A 12,970-nucleotide genomic window follows, 5' to 3' on the forward strand; every position below is an offset into this window, starting at 1 on the left:
TTTCCTAGCTTGGAAGAAGAGAGTCGGGCAGCCTCTCTTTCCTTGTTTAGTACTCTTTTTTCCCCACTCAACATTCCTCGTGCTCGAATAACTTCTCTGATTCTGTTCATTGTGCATGTTTGTGGGCTTCAAGAATTGTTCCCACGTAAGGCAGTGTGGTTTGTATGACTGCCAGTTCCACGTAACGACTAGCGTATGCTGCTATCTGTCATAGTCTAATTGCAATTTTATAAAAAATAATTTATACCCACTTGCAAAGTTTTTTTTTTTTTAGGAATGCCCACTTGCATTTAAAATACATTTATTGTGAAAGAAAAAATTGGAGACTCCAGCTCGGTGGCTCACAGAAATCAGGACGGTGGAATTTTTTGTTTGTTCGTGCTTGTGTGTGTATATGTTGGTCGTTTGCAAACATATGGTTGTGATAGAAAGTCTAATTGATTTTATCATGTGTTAATGCAGTTATAGAGGAATCGTCGAGGGTGCCATTAGTTCTTTTGTCTGTACTAATGTGAAACTATCCGAGTATACAATTCAAAGAAACTTACTATTGGTTGGATTTTTCAGAATTCCGTGTTTTTAATGACACTCAAGACTGTAACCCCATCTTATTCCCATTTAGGCCACAAATACTCGCATTCTTCACCATTTCCGACCTGTATGCTATCAAATTTTGAGTGGAAAAATTCTGGGTTTTAGGGTATACTCTTGTTATATCACAAGTGTCTGGTTTCTTTCGAAAATGATGGTGTAAGTTGAGTATTGATTAGCTGAATCAGTGGAAAATGAAGCCCCATGGACATTCGAGGAGGTTTTTAATGCTCTTGATATCTTGGATTTGTGTGCCTATGGGAATCTTTTGTATGGATGGAAACTCCACTGTTGTTTCTGATGGGAAAAGAGTGTTAAATATTGGAGCTTTGTTCACTCTGAATTCAGCTATTGGGCGGTCTGTGAGGCCAGCCCTTCTTGCTGCGATTGAAGATGTCAGCTCTGATACTAGCATATTACAGGATGCAGAGCTCAATCTCATCTTTCAGGATACTAACTGCAGTGCATTTCTTGGAACTGTTGATGGTATTGATTCTATTTGTTTCACTGAAACTTTTATGGAGATTTCCCCTGTTCGAGTATTTCAAGATTGAAATGGTATATATGTTCTTTTTGAATAGTGTGTCTTATTGGGTAATGGACTAATGGTTGGTATTTTCTTTTCTTTTTTTTCTTTTTTTGAGATCATAAATTCGTAATTATTAATACCGTTAACATTTGGCCCTTCAAAATTTGATTACTCATACCGCAGTCGCAGACCTGAAACTGATAATACAGTTGCGTTCTTTTTGAGAGCTTAGGCTTTAAGAGGATCCTTGTCAAAGTTTCATTAGTGAGTCCTCTCCGTAAGATTTTTACCTTTCCACAACTTTAAGGTTATGGTTATTATATTCTCTCTGTTGTGATCATAAAATTCCAGTTTGGGTTTTGATGTATGGGTCAAATTTACCCTCATCCATGACCATTTATCTTGTGCTGGAGTATTATGCTGTTTATTGCTTTCAAAGAGTCCCATATTTGGATTATTCTAGTTAATATTTTAATGGTATATTGGTATCTATTCACAAAGTTGTCTTTTATTCAGATTATCTTTCAAATTTGCATGAAAATGCTTGGATGAATCGTAATACAAACTTAATTGAAATTAATAGGAGTAGAAGAGTTTCAGAATTAAAAAGATTAATGATTGCAATAAAATAATTCACTAAGGTGGGCAAATCCATTAACTCAACGGTGAACATAGCCTTCCATCCCCAAATAGAAAAAAGAAGGCTAGTGTGGTTTGTTGCAAAGTTGTCCAAGACTCATCTGCCTTCAGAGAAGCTAAAAGATTTCTATAATCTGAATAGGTTAGTTGGATTGCATGTATATTTTTAAATTTATTTTTGGTTGTTTTTATTGGTAAATCTTAAGATTTAAAGTATTTGTTGAGTTTTTTTGTTGCAGTCGTAATGCTTTTATTGTCTTCTGCTGTAGATGTGAAGTAGACAAATACTTGAAGTTTACGATGTACTATATGGTCCATTTATACTGTAGAATATTAAAAGCAGATGTGAAAGTAGTCTTTTTTTGGTATTCAAAGTAGAATCTATCAAATTTTGTTCCACCTCCGATTTCATTTATTTAGTTTTTGGTGCCCAAATGAAGCACAATTGTTAATGAACAATCATTATGCCACATTCAGTAGATTTTGATTCATTTTACGAGGTTTTCAATAATACTTATCTGTGATGTGATGTCTGGGACTGCCATGGAAAATTGCTTATTTAATTCATAAGTGGAAGTTTGATGAAGATCACCTATTGTGAGGCATGGTAATAGTTTCTTTTGGCTACAGCTTTTTTAAACAAGATATGCCTTAGTTATTACGATGAAAAAATGAGGAACATGAAGTAACTGTGACAGGACATTCTTACTCATGTAGCTATACAGCTGATGGGGAGTAAAGTTGTTGCTGCCATAGGTCCACAGTCTTCAGGGATAGCTCATGTGATCTCAAATGTTGTTAATGAACTTCAAGTACCACTTTTGTCATTTGGTGCCACGGATGCGAGCCTTTCTGCTCTAGAATACCCATACTTTCTTCGTACTACAGTAAGTGATTATTTCCAAATGTATGCTATTGCCGATCTAGTAGAATATTTTGGCTGGAGAGAAGTGGTGGCAATCTATGTCGACGATGATTATGGTAGAAATGGGATTTCTGTGTTAGGAGACGCACTCGAGAAAAAACATTCCAAGATTTCTTATAAGGCTGCATTTCGTGCCGGAGCTTCAAGAAATGACATTAGTGAATTGTTGGTTGGAGTGAACATATTGGAATCACGGGTCTTTGTCGTACATGTGAATCCGGATTCTGGTCTCGCTATCTTTTCAGTAGCCAAGGAACTTCAAATGATGAGCAATGGTTACGTTTGGATTGCCACGGATTGGCTTCCATGTCTTTTAGATTCTGCAGAAGCCATAGACCTCGACACTGCCAATCTTATACAAGGAGTTATAGCTTTTCGCCATTACACTCCCGATTCTGATCTCAAAACCAGATTCACTTCTCAATGGAGCAACTTAAAGAATAAAAGCTCCTCAAAGTTTAATTCCTATGCTCTGTACGCCTATGATTCTGTGTGGTTACTAGCCCGAGCACTCGATGTTTTCTTGATTAGTGGTGGAACTATAAGTTTTTCTGATGACCCAAATTTGTCTCCCACCAATGATAGTGTTCTCCGTTTAACAGCCCTCCAAATTTTTGATCAAGGTCCTGAGCTTCTCAAAATTCTTATTGCAACCAACTTTACTGGTGTAACAGGACAAGTTGGGTTTGATTCGGAGAAGAATTTGATTCATCCGGCATTTGATGTTCTTAACATTGGTGGAAGCGGATTTCGCAGGCTTGGTTATTGGTCAAATTACTCTGGTCTTTCTATCGTTCCTCCAGAAACATTGTACACAAAGCCACCAAACACTTCCACCAGTAATCAACATCTTTATCCTCCCATCTGGCCTGGTGAAACTACAACAAAGCCTCGGGGATGGGTGTTCCCAAATAACGGGAAGCCTTTACGAATTGCTGTGCCTTATAGGGTTGTTTTTACCGAATTTGTAACAAAAGATAATGGAGCTTTAGGAGTCCGAGGATATTGCATCGATGTATTTGAAGCTGCAATTCAGTTGTTGTCGTATCCTGTTCTTCACCAATATATCTTGTATGGTGACGGTAAAAGTAACCCTTCATATACAGATCTTGTTAATGATGTTGCAGAAAACGTAAGTACTCTCATACCAAAGTAAATCAAAAGTTAAGTCAGTTGCATGCCTACTTTTCTGATGTATGTTGTACAACAAATTTGTAAAATGGAAACGTTATTAAACTTGGAACTACTAAGTGGATTTATGGTTTGTTATTATTTTGGCCTCGGATGTTGAAACTTATTTTAGAGTCCTTTCACAGAGATATGATACAGCTGTGGGGGATGTGACTATTACAACAAATAGAACAAGGATCGTGGACTTTACTCAGCCTTACATGGAATCTGGGCTCGTTGTAGTTGCTCCAGTTAAAGAGAATAAATCTAATCCGTGGGCTTTCCTTCTCCCATTTAGTTGGCAAATGTGGGCCGTGACGGGGATCTTTTTCCTTTTTGTGGGATCTGTTGTTTGGATTCTTGAGCATCGAATGAATGCTGAGTTCCGTGGTACTCCTCGTCAACAAGTTGTTACCGTCTTTTGGTTAGTATTGTTAAAAAAGAATAAAAAATTCGTTAGAAGAGTGTAACAACTGCGCTGAAATAAAAATAAATAAATAGTCACACATGCTTGTGTATGCTCTTCTTTGGATATTACGTTATAGATGATATTATTCGATTTTCCTTAGTATTAATACTAATTGTGTTTCGTCTTTCAGGTTTAGTTTCTCGACAATGTTTTTTTCTCACAGTAAGTACTTTGCTGTTTTCTCCCTTCTTGAATATCATGGTCGATTTTCTTGTTAATTTTTTAACTCATCACTGTTTAACTTTAATTGGATGTGCTTAATACATGCAGGAGAAAACACAGTGAGCACATTAGGACGACTGGTGCTGCTTTTCTGGCTGTTTGTTGTATTAATTATCAATTCGAGCTATACAGCTAGTTTGACATCAATACTCACAGTGCGGCAGCTTTCATCAAGAATTCAAGGAATCGACTCCTTGATCTTAAGTTCAGATCCAATAGGAGTCCAGCAAGGGTCATTTGCATATAAGTATCTTATTGATCAGTTAAACATAGCAGAATCAAGGCTGCGAATACTGAAAAAGGATGACTATCTTGGTTCCCTTCAACGAGGTCCTACCGATGGTGGAGTTGCTGCAGTTGTTGACGAGCTTCCTTATATTCAGCTGTTCTTGTCCACCACAAAGTGTGAGTTCGGTATTGTGGGACAGGAGTTCACAAAGAGTGGCTGGGGATTTGTAAGTATATTTGTAATTTGAAGTTACGGTTCATCAATCCTTGTTCAAATTCTGACGTTATAGGTCGAGCTCATTATTCTCTTTGTATTATATTAAAGTGGCAAATTCCCTGTGAAAACATTATCGTTGGGTAGCATCACTGGACCCGTGTATCTTATCTGGCTGCTAATGTGGCAAAATGATAGAAACACAATGATTTGTACTATTTACCACCACTTATAAGTATTGGTACGACATCAAACCTTCGGTCCTATAGAATTGTTTGACTTACCCTTGTGCTTAAGAATTCGGTGCTTGTTATATGCATGTATATATAGATAAAATTTTGTATCAAGTGGTTTCAACTTTGCCTTGCGAATCATCTCCGCAGGTGTTCCAAAGGGACTCGCCATTGGCAGTAGATTTATCAACGGCTGTACTCCAACTCTCAGAAAGTGGCGAGCTCCAAAGGATCCATGACAAATGGCTCTCACAAGCAGAATGCCTTAGGCAGACCAGTGCGGTAGATGACAACCGTCTCTCTCTCAAGAGCTTCTGGGGCCTTTTTCTTATATGTGGCATTGCGTGCTTTATTGCATTAGCCATATTTTTTTGGAGGGTTTGTGTACAATACGTCAGATATAATACCGAGGAAGAGCAGCAGAATGTTGACCAAAGTGAAGCTTCATGTTCTGGTTGGCGGTCTAGCTTCAGAGATTTGATGGGTTTTGTTGATAAGAAAGAGGTTGAAATTAAGGAAATGTTCTGGAGAAAGAATGAAGATTCAAAGAGGCGTGCCAGTCAGAGTTTTGAGGAGCAGCGTAGTTGATGTGGTTTTGTTTGTAGACATCTGTGTTCTTCTTATAATGTACATTTTGAATACAGTTGGTAATTCTTGTTGATGTAATTGTTCCGCCCTGCTGTTGAATGATGAAATAGGAGGGATGGATTTCATTGTACTGAAAATAGCAATTTATACTACTCAAAGAGGAGATATTTGAGACAAAATCTTTGGAAAGGTGTATTTCTTTGATCCTTACGATGATATGGGAGTTTGATTCTACTTTTATCTACCTTGTTAAGGTCTAAGTTGCTCTGCTATTCACGTTTCATCTCAACTATATATGATAAGTTTTTACCCCACTAACTACAGTTAGCTATTTGAAGAACCATACGTCGTTACTTTCAATCTCTTTCTATGCTGTAGAATAATAATAATATTATATATATTATAAGAAAGTTAATTCTAAAAATTAATCTTAAATCTAACATACATATAAATATACCACTTCAATTGTGAATTTCCTTATATGTCCTTGTTCATTTAAGTTGGTCAATTAAATTATTAGGTTATCTTAAGGTTTTTTTTTTTGTCATTCATTGTCCATCTTAAATGAATTTGAACATTATTACAAATTCTTTTTTTTTTCTAATTTTATGCCAAAAAAATTATTTATTTACATTTTTTTTATTTAAATTAGCAAATTAAATTAATATGTCTTTTTAAGGGTTTTTTTTGTGATTCATTGTCCATCTTAGATAGATTTGGACATTAATACACATTTTTCTTTCTTTTCTAAATTTTATGTAAAAAAGTATTTATTTACATTTCTTAGTCAATTTTTTGTGATTCATTATCCATCTTAGATATATTTCTTAGTCAATTTTTGTGATTCATTGTCCATCTTAGATATATTTGGACATTAATACACATTCTTCTTTTTTTCCTAAATTTTATGTAAAAAAAATTATTTGTTTACATTTCTTAGTCAATTTTTTCACAAGTTGATTTGTAAATATGAACCAATAAAATTATATATTTCTAATATACCACTTACATTTCTTAATCAATTTTTTCACAAGTTGATTTGTAAATATGAACTAATAAAATCATATATTTCTAATATACAACTTCAATTGTGAATTTTCTTATATGTCCTTGTTCATTTAAGTTGGCCAATTAAATTATTAAGTTATCTTAAGGGTTTTTTTTTTTGTAATTCATTGTTCATCTTAAATGAATTTAGACATTAATATACATTTCTCTTTATTTCTTAAATTTTATGCCAAAAAAGTATTTTTTTACATTTTCTTGTTCATTTAAGTTAGCAAATTAAATTAATATATCTTTTTAAGGGTTTTTTTTTTTGTAATTCATTGTCCATCTTAGATAGATTTGGACAATAACTCAAATTTTTTTTTATTTTCTAAATTTTATGTAAAAAAATTATTTATTTACATTTGTTAGTCAATTTTTGTAATTCATCGTCCATCTTAGATATATTTAAACATTAATACACATTCTTCTTCTTTTTTCCCTAAATTTTAAACTAAATTTATGATATAATCTTGAAAAAAAATTTAATCAATATAATCCTTATAATAAATATGAATTATATTGATAGTTTATTATCATTTGTTATATATTACAATTTTACATATAAAATTTTTCAACTGAGTATTACATATTATTTTATTTATATATGTTTTTTACTATATATATTTATTTGAGTGGTATTATGTTAAAATTTTATTTCTCTTAAATTATTAATCATCAATATTAATTTATAAATGATTGATTCTGATATAAAATTAATTATCTATAATATGTATTCTAAAAAAACATAGAAATTAAATAAAATCCGCAATGTGTTAAAAGCTAGCAAAAGCAAAAGTGATATTTACCTTAATAACAAGTTTAATGATTTTATTTTAACATTATTATGATAATTTAGTAAATTAAGAGAATTTTATTTGACGTTTGTCTATGTGTACTCTATTTAAGTAAATTTTAGTTTTGATTTTGGTAAAATTCACTGTTCTGTTAATTTTATTTTTATTGTTTTTTTCATTTTGAATGATATTTGAATGAAAAATATTTTTGTTGATTTATCATTTAAGAGAGTTGTATTATTATGTCGCGGATTGAAAAATATCATATAAATAAGTGAATATATATGATTTATTGTCATGATGTATTTTTATGTATTGTGTTTTGATATATTTAGATTGATAAATACTTATAAACATGATGGTATTCAAACGACTTTAAACATTATATAATTCTCGTGATTATATTTTTCATTATTAATCACCTACGTGCATCGCACGTGTACATTCCTAGTTAGTATAAAAATTAAAGAATATTGCTTCAAAATAACCTTGTTAAAGCTTCCAATATTTTATCCATAACCCGACTAAAATCAGATCTTTAATTATTGCAAAACTAATATTAATCTATAAACAAGGAAGAAAATCCGGAAAGAGCCACTTTGCTTTTAGGTGCCATCTATTTCTAAAGCATTTAAAATAAGAAAAATTATATATTAAAAAAATTGTATCTTTAAGTTCCATAGTAACATTTATATTTGAAGTTTTTTTTAACTTTGAATTCATCAATAATTAAGTCGATAGTAAAATCCAAACGATCTTATTTCCATGCAAAATTATATTTCTCGTGTTTACGATTTTATCGAAAATGGAATCTAGGTGGACACATTTCCAAATGGCGATTGTTTGCTCTGTCTGTTTTTATCACGTGTTAATGCTGTAGGAACTTATATCTGAATCATGAGCTTAGGGTGAAAGTCAATATTTGTCTGTATTAGTGTGATTATTTCACTATTTTTTTCTTGTACTATTTTAGCATAAAAACCAAAGAACTCTATTAATGTGAGTTATTTAGTGAATAAATCAAAGAAACTTACACTTCTGTTGGATTTATTGGAACAACTGGTTTTTAATGATCGACAAAACTGAAGGGAAATATTTTTTTTATTTAATTGATATGATTTCTTATCTTAAATCATTTACCTAATATTATTCTTCCTTGTTGATATGATATTTAATATTTAATTATGGTTTTGCCTTTCTAGATAATTATGTTGAGATTTTATTGTGATATAATATCTTTCTTAAATCTAATTTCATTCTTGATAAGATTATGTGGAATATTGAGTTTGTCTTTTCTAGATATTATATTTATGATAAAGATCTTGTAGATATGATATTTATTGGAATGATTTAAAGAGATATGATATCAATGTTTAAATAGAGTTTATTTCTAATAAAACTCTTACTTTCTTTATGATATAGGTTTCCTTGTGGAGATAAAAGTCTACATCTATAAATAAGAGATCAAGGACATCATTGAAGCTCTATCTTCCTCGGTCAATAATTCACACACTTGTGCACGTTCATAATTTCAGAGAAAATCCTATTCAAGAGACGTGTTGTGTTTGAAGAGTGAGAATAACGTGTTGCCGTGAATGTTGGGAACATCTGCAGACAACATCTGTGAAGAAGTTGGCTGAAGATCGTTTTCGTGGATTCCATTTTTGGCATCACGTTTTTAGCTTTCTTGTTTTAGTTTTTATTCTGTTTATTTGTTTTTAGAAAGCTTTATTTTCTCAAAGTGTTGAGGAAATTGATTTTTGTGAAAATCATTAATGATAGGTTTTTTTTGTAAACGATTTGGTTTTCTAGTGATTAATTTTTGCCATAATACTTGTGTATATTTAAAATTGTCCATCTATTTATTTAACGTAAATTTGTGTTACAAACTATAATATTCCGCTGCATGTTGTCCGAGATGTTGTAACATCTGGCACAACACCTAATTCTGATAAAACACAAATTCGCGATTTTACATCCTAGTCTGATATTTTTAGTATTCTGGTATCCGTCGAACAATATAATTCCTAACAAAAACTTTGAGCCCGTCTTCTTCCAATTTTTAAATGTCGCCTTCTTCACCATTTCTAACCTGCATGTTATCAAAATAAATATTGGTATGGTGGTGTCAGTTATTTGGTGGATAATCGGAGGATGAAGCCCCATATATGTGTGCGGAGTTTTTTGGTGTTGTTGATTTCTTTGATTTTGGTGCCCATAGGAATCATTTGTAGATGGAAATTCCACTATGGTTTCTGATGGGAAAAGAGTAGTGATAAATGTTGGAGCTTTGTTCACTTTGAATTCAGCTATTGGGAGGTCTGCGAGGCCAGCCCTTTTTGATGCAATTGAAGATTTCAACTCTGATGCTAGCATCTTACAGGATACAGTGCTCAATTTCATCTTTCAGGATACCAACTGCAGAGCATTTCTTGGAACTGTCGATAGTTGTTGCGTCGTTAATGAACTTCATATCCCACTTTTGTCATTTGGTGCCACGGATCCGAGTCCTTCTTCTCAACAGTACTCATACTTTCTTCGTACTACAGAAATTGATTATTTCCAAATGCATGCCATTGCTGATCTTGCAATCTGTGTCGATGATGATTATGGTAGAAGTGGGATATCTGTGTAAGGCGATGCACGTGCAAAAAAACGTTCCAAGATCTTATCAGGCTTCATTTCCTCCAGGAGCTTCAAGAATTGACATTGATGAATTGTTAGCAGGAGTTGACATGCTGGAATCACGGGTTTTTGTCGTACATGTGAATCCAGATTCTGGTCTCACTTTTTTTCAGTCGCTAAGGAACTTTAAATGATGAGCAATGGTTATGTTTTTGGATTGATACTGATTGGCTTCCATGTCTTAGAGATTCTGCAGAAGCCATTGATCCTTGCACAACCAATCTTTAGCAGGGAGTTGTAGCTTTCCGCCATCACATCCCCGATTCTGATTTCAAAACGGGATTTACTTCTAAATGGCGCAACTTAAAAAATATACGTTCCTCAAAGTTTCATTCCTATGCCTATGTTCTTTGTGGTTATTATCCCGAGTACTCGATGTTTTCTTGAACAGTGGTGGAACTATAAGTTTTCAGACACCTGCGATGAAGTTGCATAGATAGATCGCTAGTGTGATGAAGTTGCATGGACGATGAGTGGTTCCTGGCAAGCTTCTAAGTAAAAGGAATATGAATGAACCGATATCACACCGGAATGAGTGGGATTCCAAAATTGTTCAAGCATGAGACTGTGCAGTTGAATAGTGTTTAAAAATTTGAAAGGTACTATTCATATCAAGAAAATGTATTTTCTTTTCGGAAGCTCATTACATAAGAACTTCAAAGTTAAGTGCGCTTGACTTGAGGCAATTGTAAGATAAGTAACCTCCTTAGGGCAATTATGAGATGTTGAAAAACGTGGGGCCTGTTAGGAGGGCGGGTCTTGTTTTGAAAGCTCAGATCGGACTCTCGGATCTAAAAGCACAAATAGGAACGTTGGAAGGGTCCATGTGTGAGTAGAGTTATATGTGTTCAGAATGAGTGAATATATAAATGAATAAACAGTGGCCGGAACCTGGTATTTATAGGAGAAGAGTCCATGTGTGAGTAGAGTTATTTGACGACTAAAACTCTGATCTTTGTAAAGTTCTAAATCTGTTGGATTCTGGATTCTCACAATCTTATATAAGGTTATATTAAATCTCTACGAGATTTATTTCTTCGGATTGACGTATGATCACGTATCTGAGTGGGAGCTCATTGAGGCAAGAGCCCGTCTGACGTGTACTTAGCGAGTTCAAGCTTTCTATGAGAGCTCGACTCGAGATGTCAGCCGAGACTTTCTCAATCGCTGCGATAGTATATGCTTGGAAGTCGGCCACAGCTTGCTGATCGAGAAGATTATGGAAGTATGAGAGGTCGATTGGGGTGAGCTCATGAATGACCTCCCAACGAATCTGGATAAATTGAGTTCAAACTGGTTCCTAGATGACCGGATGGATTTTGGTGAATGAGGTGACTTATTGATGGACCCTAGCCATTAAGACGACCTCCCGAAATTATCTAGATATTGGGCATGAATTCTCCCGAACTATCGAGAGTGGATCAATAATATCTCCAAGGGTATCACAACTCACCAACTTTTGTTTGTTCAAGCGGCGAAAAATCGATTCCTCATGTTGCTTGGAGAGCCAACTCCGCAATGTGGCATCGGGAATTAGGAGTTCACGCATTGGTTGATCATTTACTTGTCTTTAATAGCTTTGGGATTAATCTAACGATAAAAATCAAGTTATATGTTTCCATGAAACTTTTAAAACCTATATATCGATAGAAACTGTGCATTTCCCGTGCAAAGTTAGTGCGTTTCTGTGAAAAATACATTTAATATTGATCTATAATTAATGTTAAGTTCAAACATTTGACCTTTAGAAAACACATAATAAACTTTTCCAAGAAATAAAATAGACTTAACATTCCATTCAATAAAGACCCAGAGATACACATCCCCCGGTGACCACCCCATCCATTCAGCAGCAACATATATGAATCATAGGGCTGTTGTCTGTTGAATCGGGAATATTGTCCGAATCTGCAACAAGCCTGCCATTGTATTGTGCTGCTATCGCGGACAAAGGTTGAATCTAAATACATGAAACAAATAAATGAGATTTGAGGAATAACAAGTAAGAAAAGAAAAAGAACAAGAAACTATTTTTTTTACAATATTGGAAATATGGCATTGATTTTATATGATCTAATTGCATCACCTCTTCTCTCCACCGCACAATTTCCGCGCGCATTTTATGCTTCCCGACGGAGCTTTCTCGTATAACAATGGGGCTGCCACAACTAGCGCATGCAAAACTCTCGAGATTTTCCACGTGACTCATGTTTTCATCTTCTGTTTTCTGCTCGGAGCTCTGCATTTTTCAGGTGGCCATGTCGCTTCTAATGAAAAGAAATCAAGAAATAACCATAATATGAAAAAAAAAAAAAAAAAAAAAAAAAAAAAAAAAAAAAAAAAAAAAAAAATCCAAGATATCAAAGAAGTATATATCAACGAGGGAAGCTACGGTGAGATTTGCAACTTTCTACTACTATCCAATGAAGAACAATATATATTAAGTGATAAGAAGAAATGAAGGTAAGCGACGAGATAATGATTTGGCAAAAAAAAAAGAATGGAAATTGCAAAATTTATAGAATAGAATCTTGTGATTATTATATGAATTGCTTAGAATTTTTGGGGTGAGAGAATGTATATATTAAAGATTTGAATTATCTCTTTGTTTTCTCGTATCTCGGACGTGGGAC

At 33.7% G+C, this 12,970-nt stretch overlaps 1 protein-coding gene across 4 annotated transcripts; it reads left to right on the forward strand.

The window, feature by feature from the left end:
* Window positions 1-224: 224 nt before the first annotated feature.
* LOC140964139 (glutamate receptor 3.4-like) lies at window positions 225-6,022 on the forward strand. Of its 4 annotated transcripts, XM_073423677.1 has the most exons (7): window positions 225-358; window positions 463-1,077; window positions 2,477-3,816; window positions 4,001-4,278; window positions 4,454-4,485; window positions 4,594-5,000; window positions 5,371-6,022. In XM_073423677.1, the coding sequence occupies exons 2-7, from the start codon at window positions 786-788 to the stop codon at window positions 5,806-5,808; spliced, it is 2,787 nt and encodes a 928-aa protein (XP_073279778.1). In that variant the 5' UTR covers window positions 225-358; window positions 463-785; the 3' UTR covers window positions 5,809-6,022. The 4 variants fall into 4 exon arrangements, with proteins under 4 accessions (XP_073279778.1, XP_073279779.1, XP_073279781.1 ...); XM_073423678.1 differs by having other exon boundaries at window positions 351-1,077; window positions 2,458-3,816; XM_073423680.1 differs by lacking the exons at window positions 225-358; window positions 463-1,077 and adding an exon at window positions 1,758-1,901.
* The last annotated feature ends 6,948 nt before the right edge of the window (window positions 6,023-12,970 follow it).

The sequence above is a fragment of the Primulina huaijiensis genome, chromosome 18, assembly GCF_012295235.1.
Source record: "Primulina huaijiensis isolate GDHJ02 chromosome 18, ASM1229523v2, whole genome shotgun sequence".
NCBI classification, from domain to species: Eukaryota; Viridiplantae; Streptophyta; class Magnoliopsida; order Lamiales; family Gesneriaceae; genus Primulina; species Primulina huaijiensis.

Excerpts from the sequence above, each read along its gene's own strand:
- LOC140964139 (XM_073423677.1), top strand. The coding sequence starts at position 786 with ATGAAGCCCCATGGACATTCGAGGAGGTTTTTAATGCTCTTGATATCT. Across the intron at positions 4,486-4,593 it reads GACAATGTTTTTTTCTCACA|GAGAAAACACAGTGAGCACA; the intron begins GTAAGTACTTTG and ends TAATACATGCAG. Across the intron at positions 5,001-5,370 it reads CAAAGAGTGGCTGGGGATTT|GTGTTCCAAAGGGACTCGCC; the intron begins GTAAGTATATTT and ends TCATCTCCGCAG.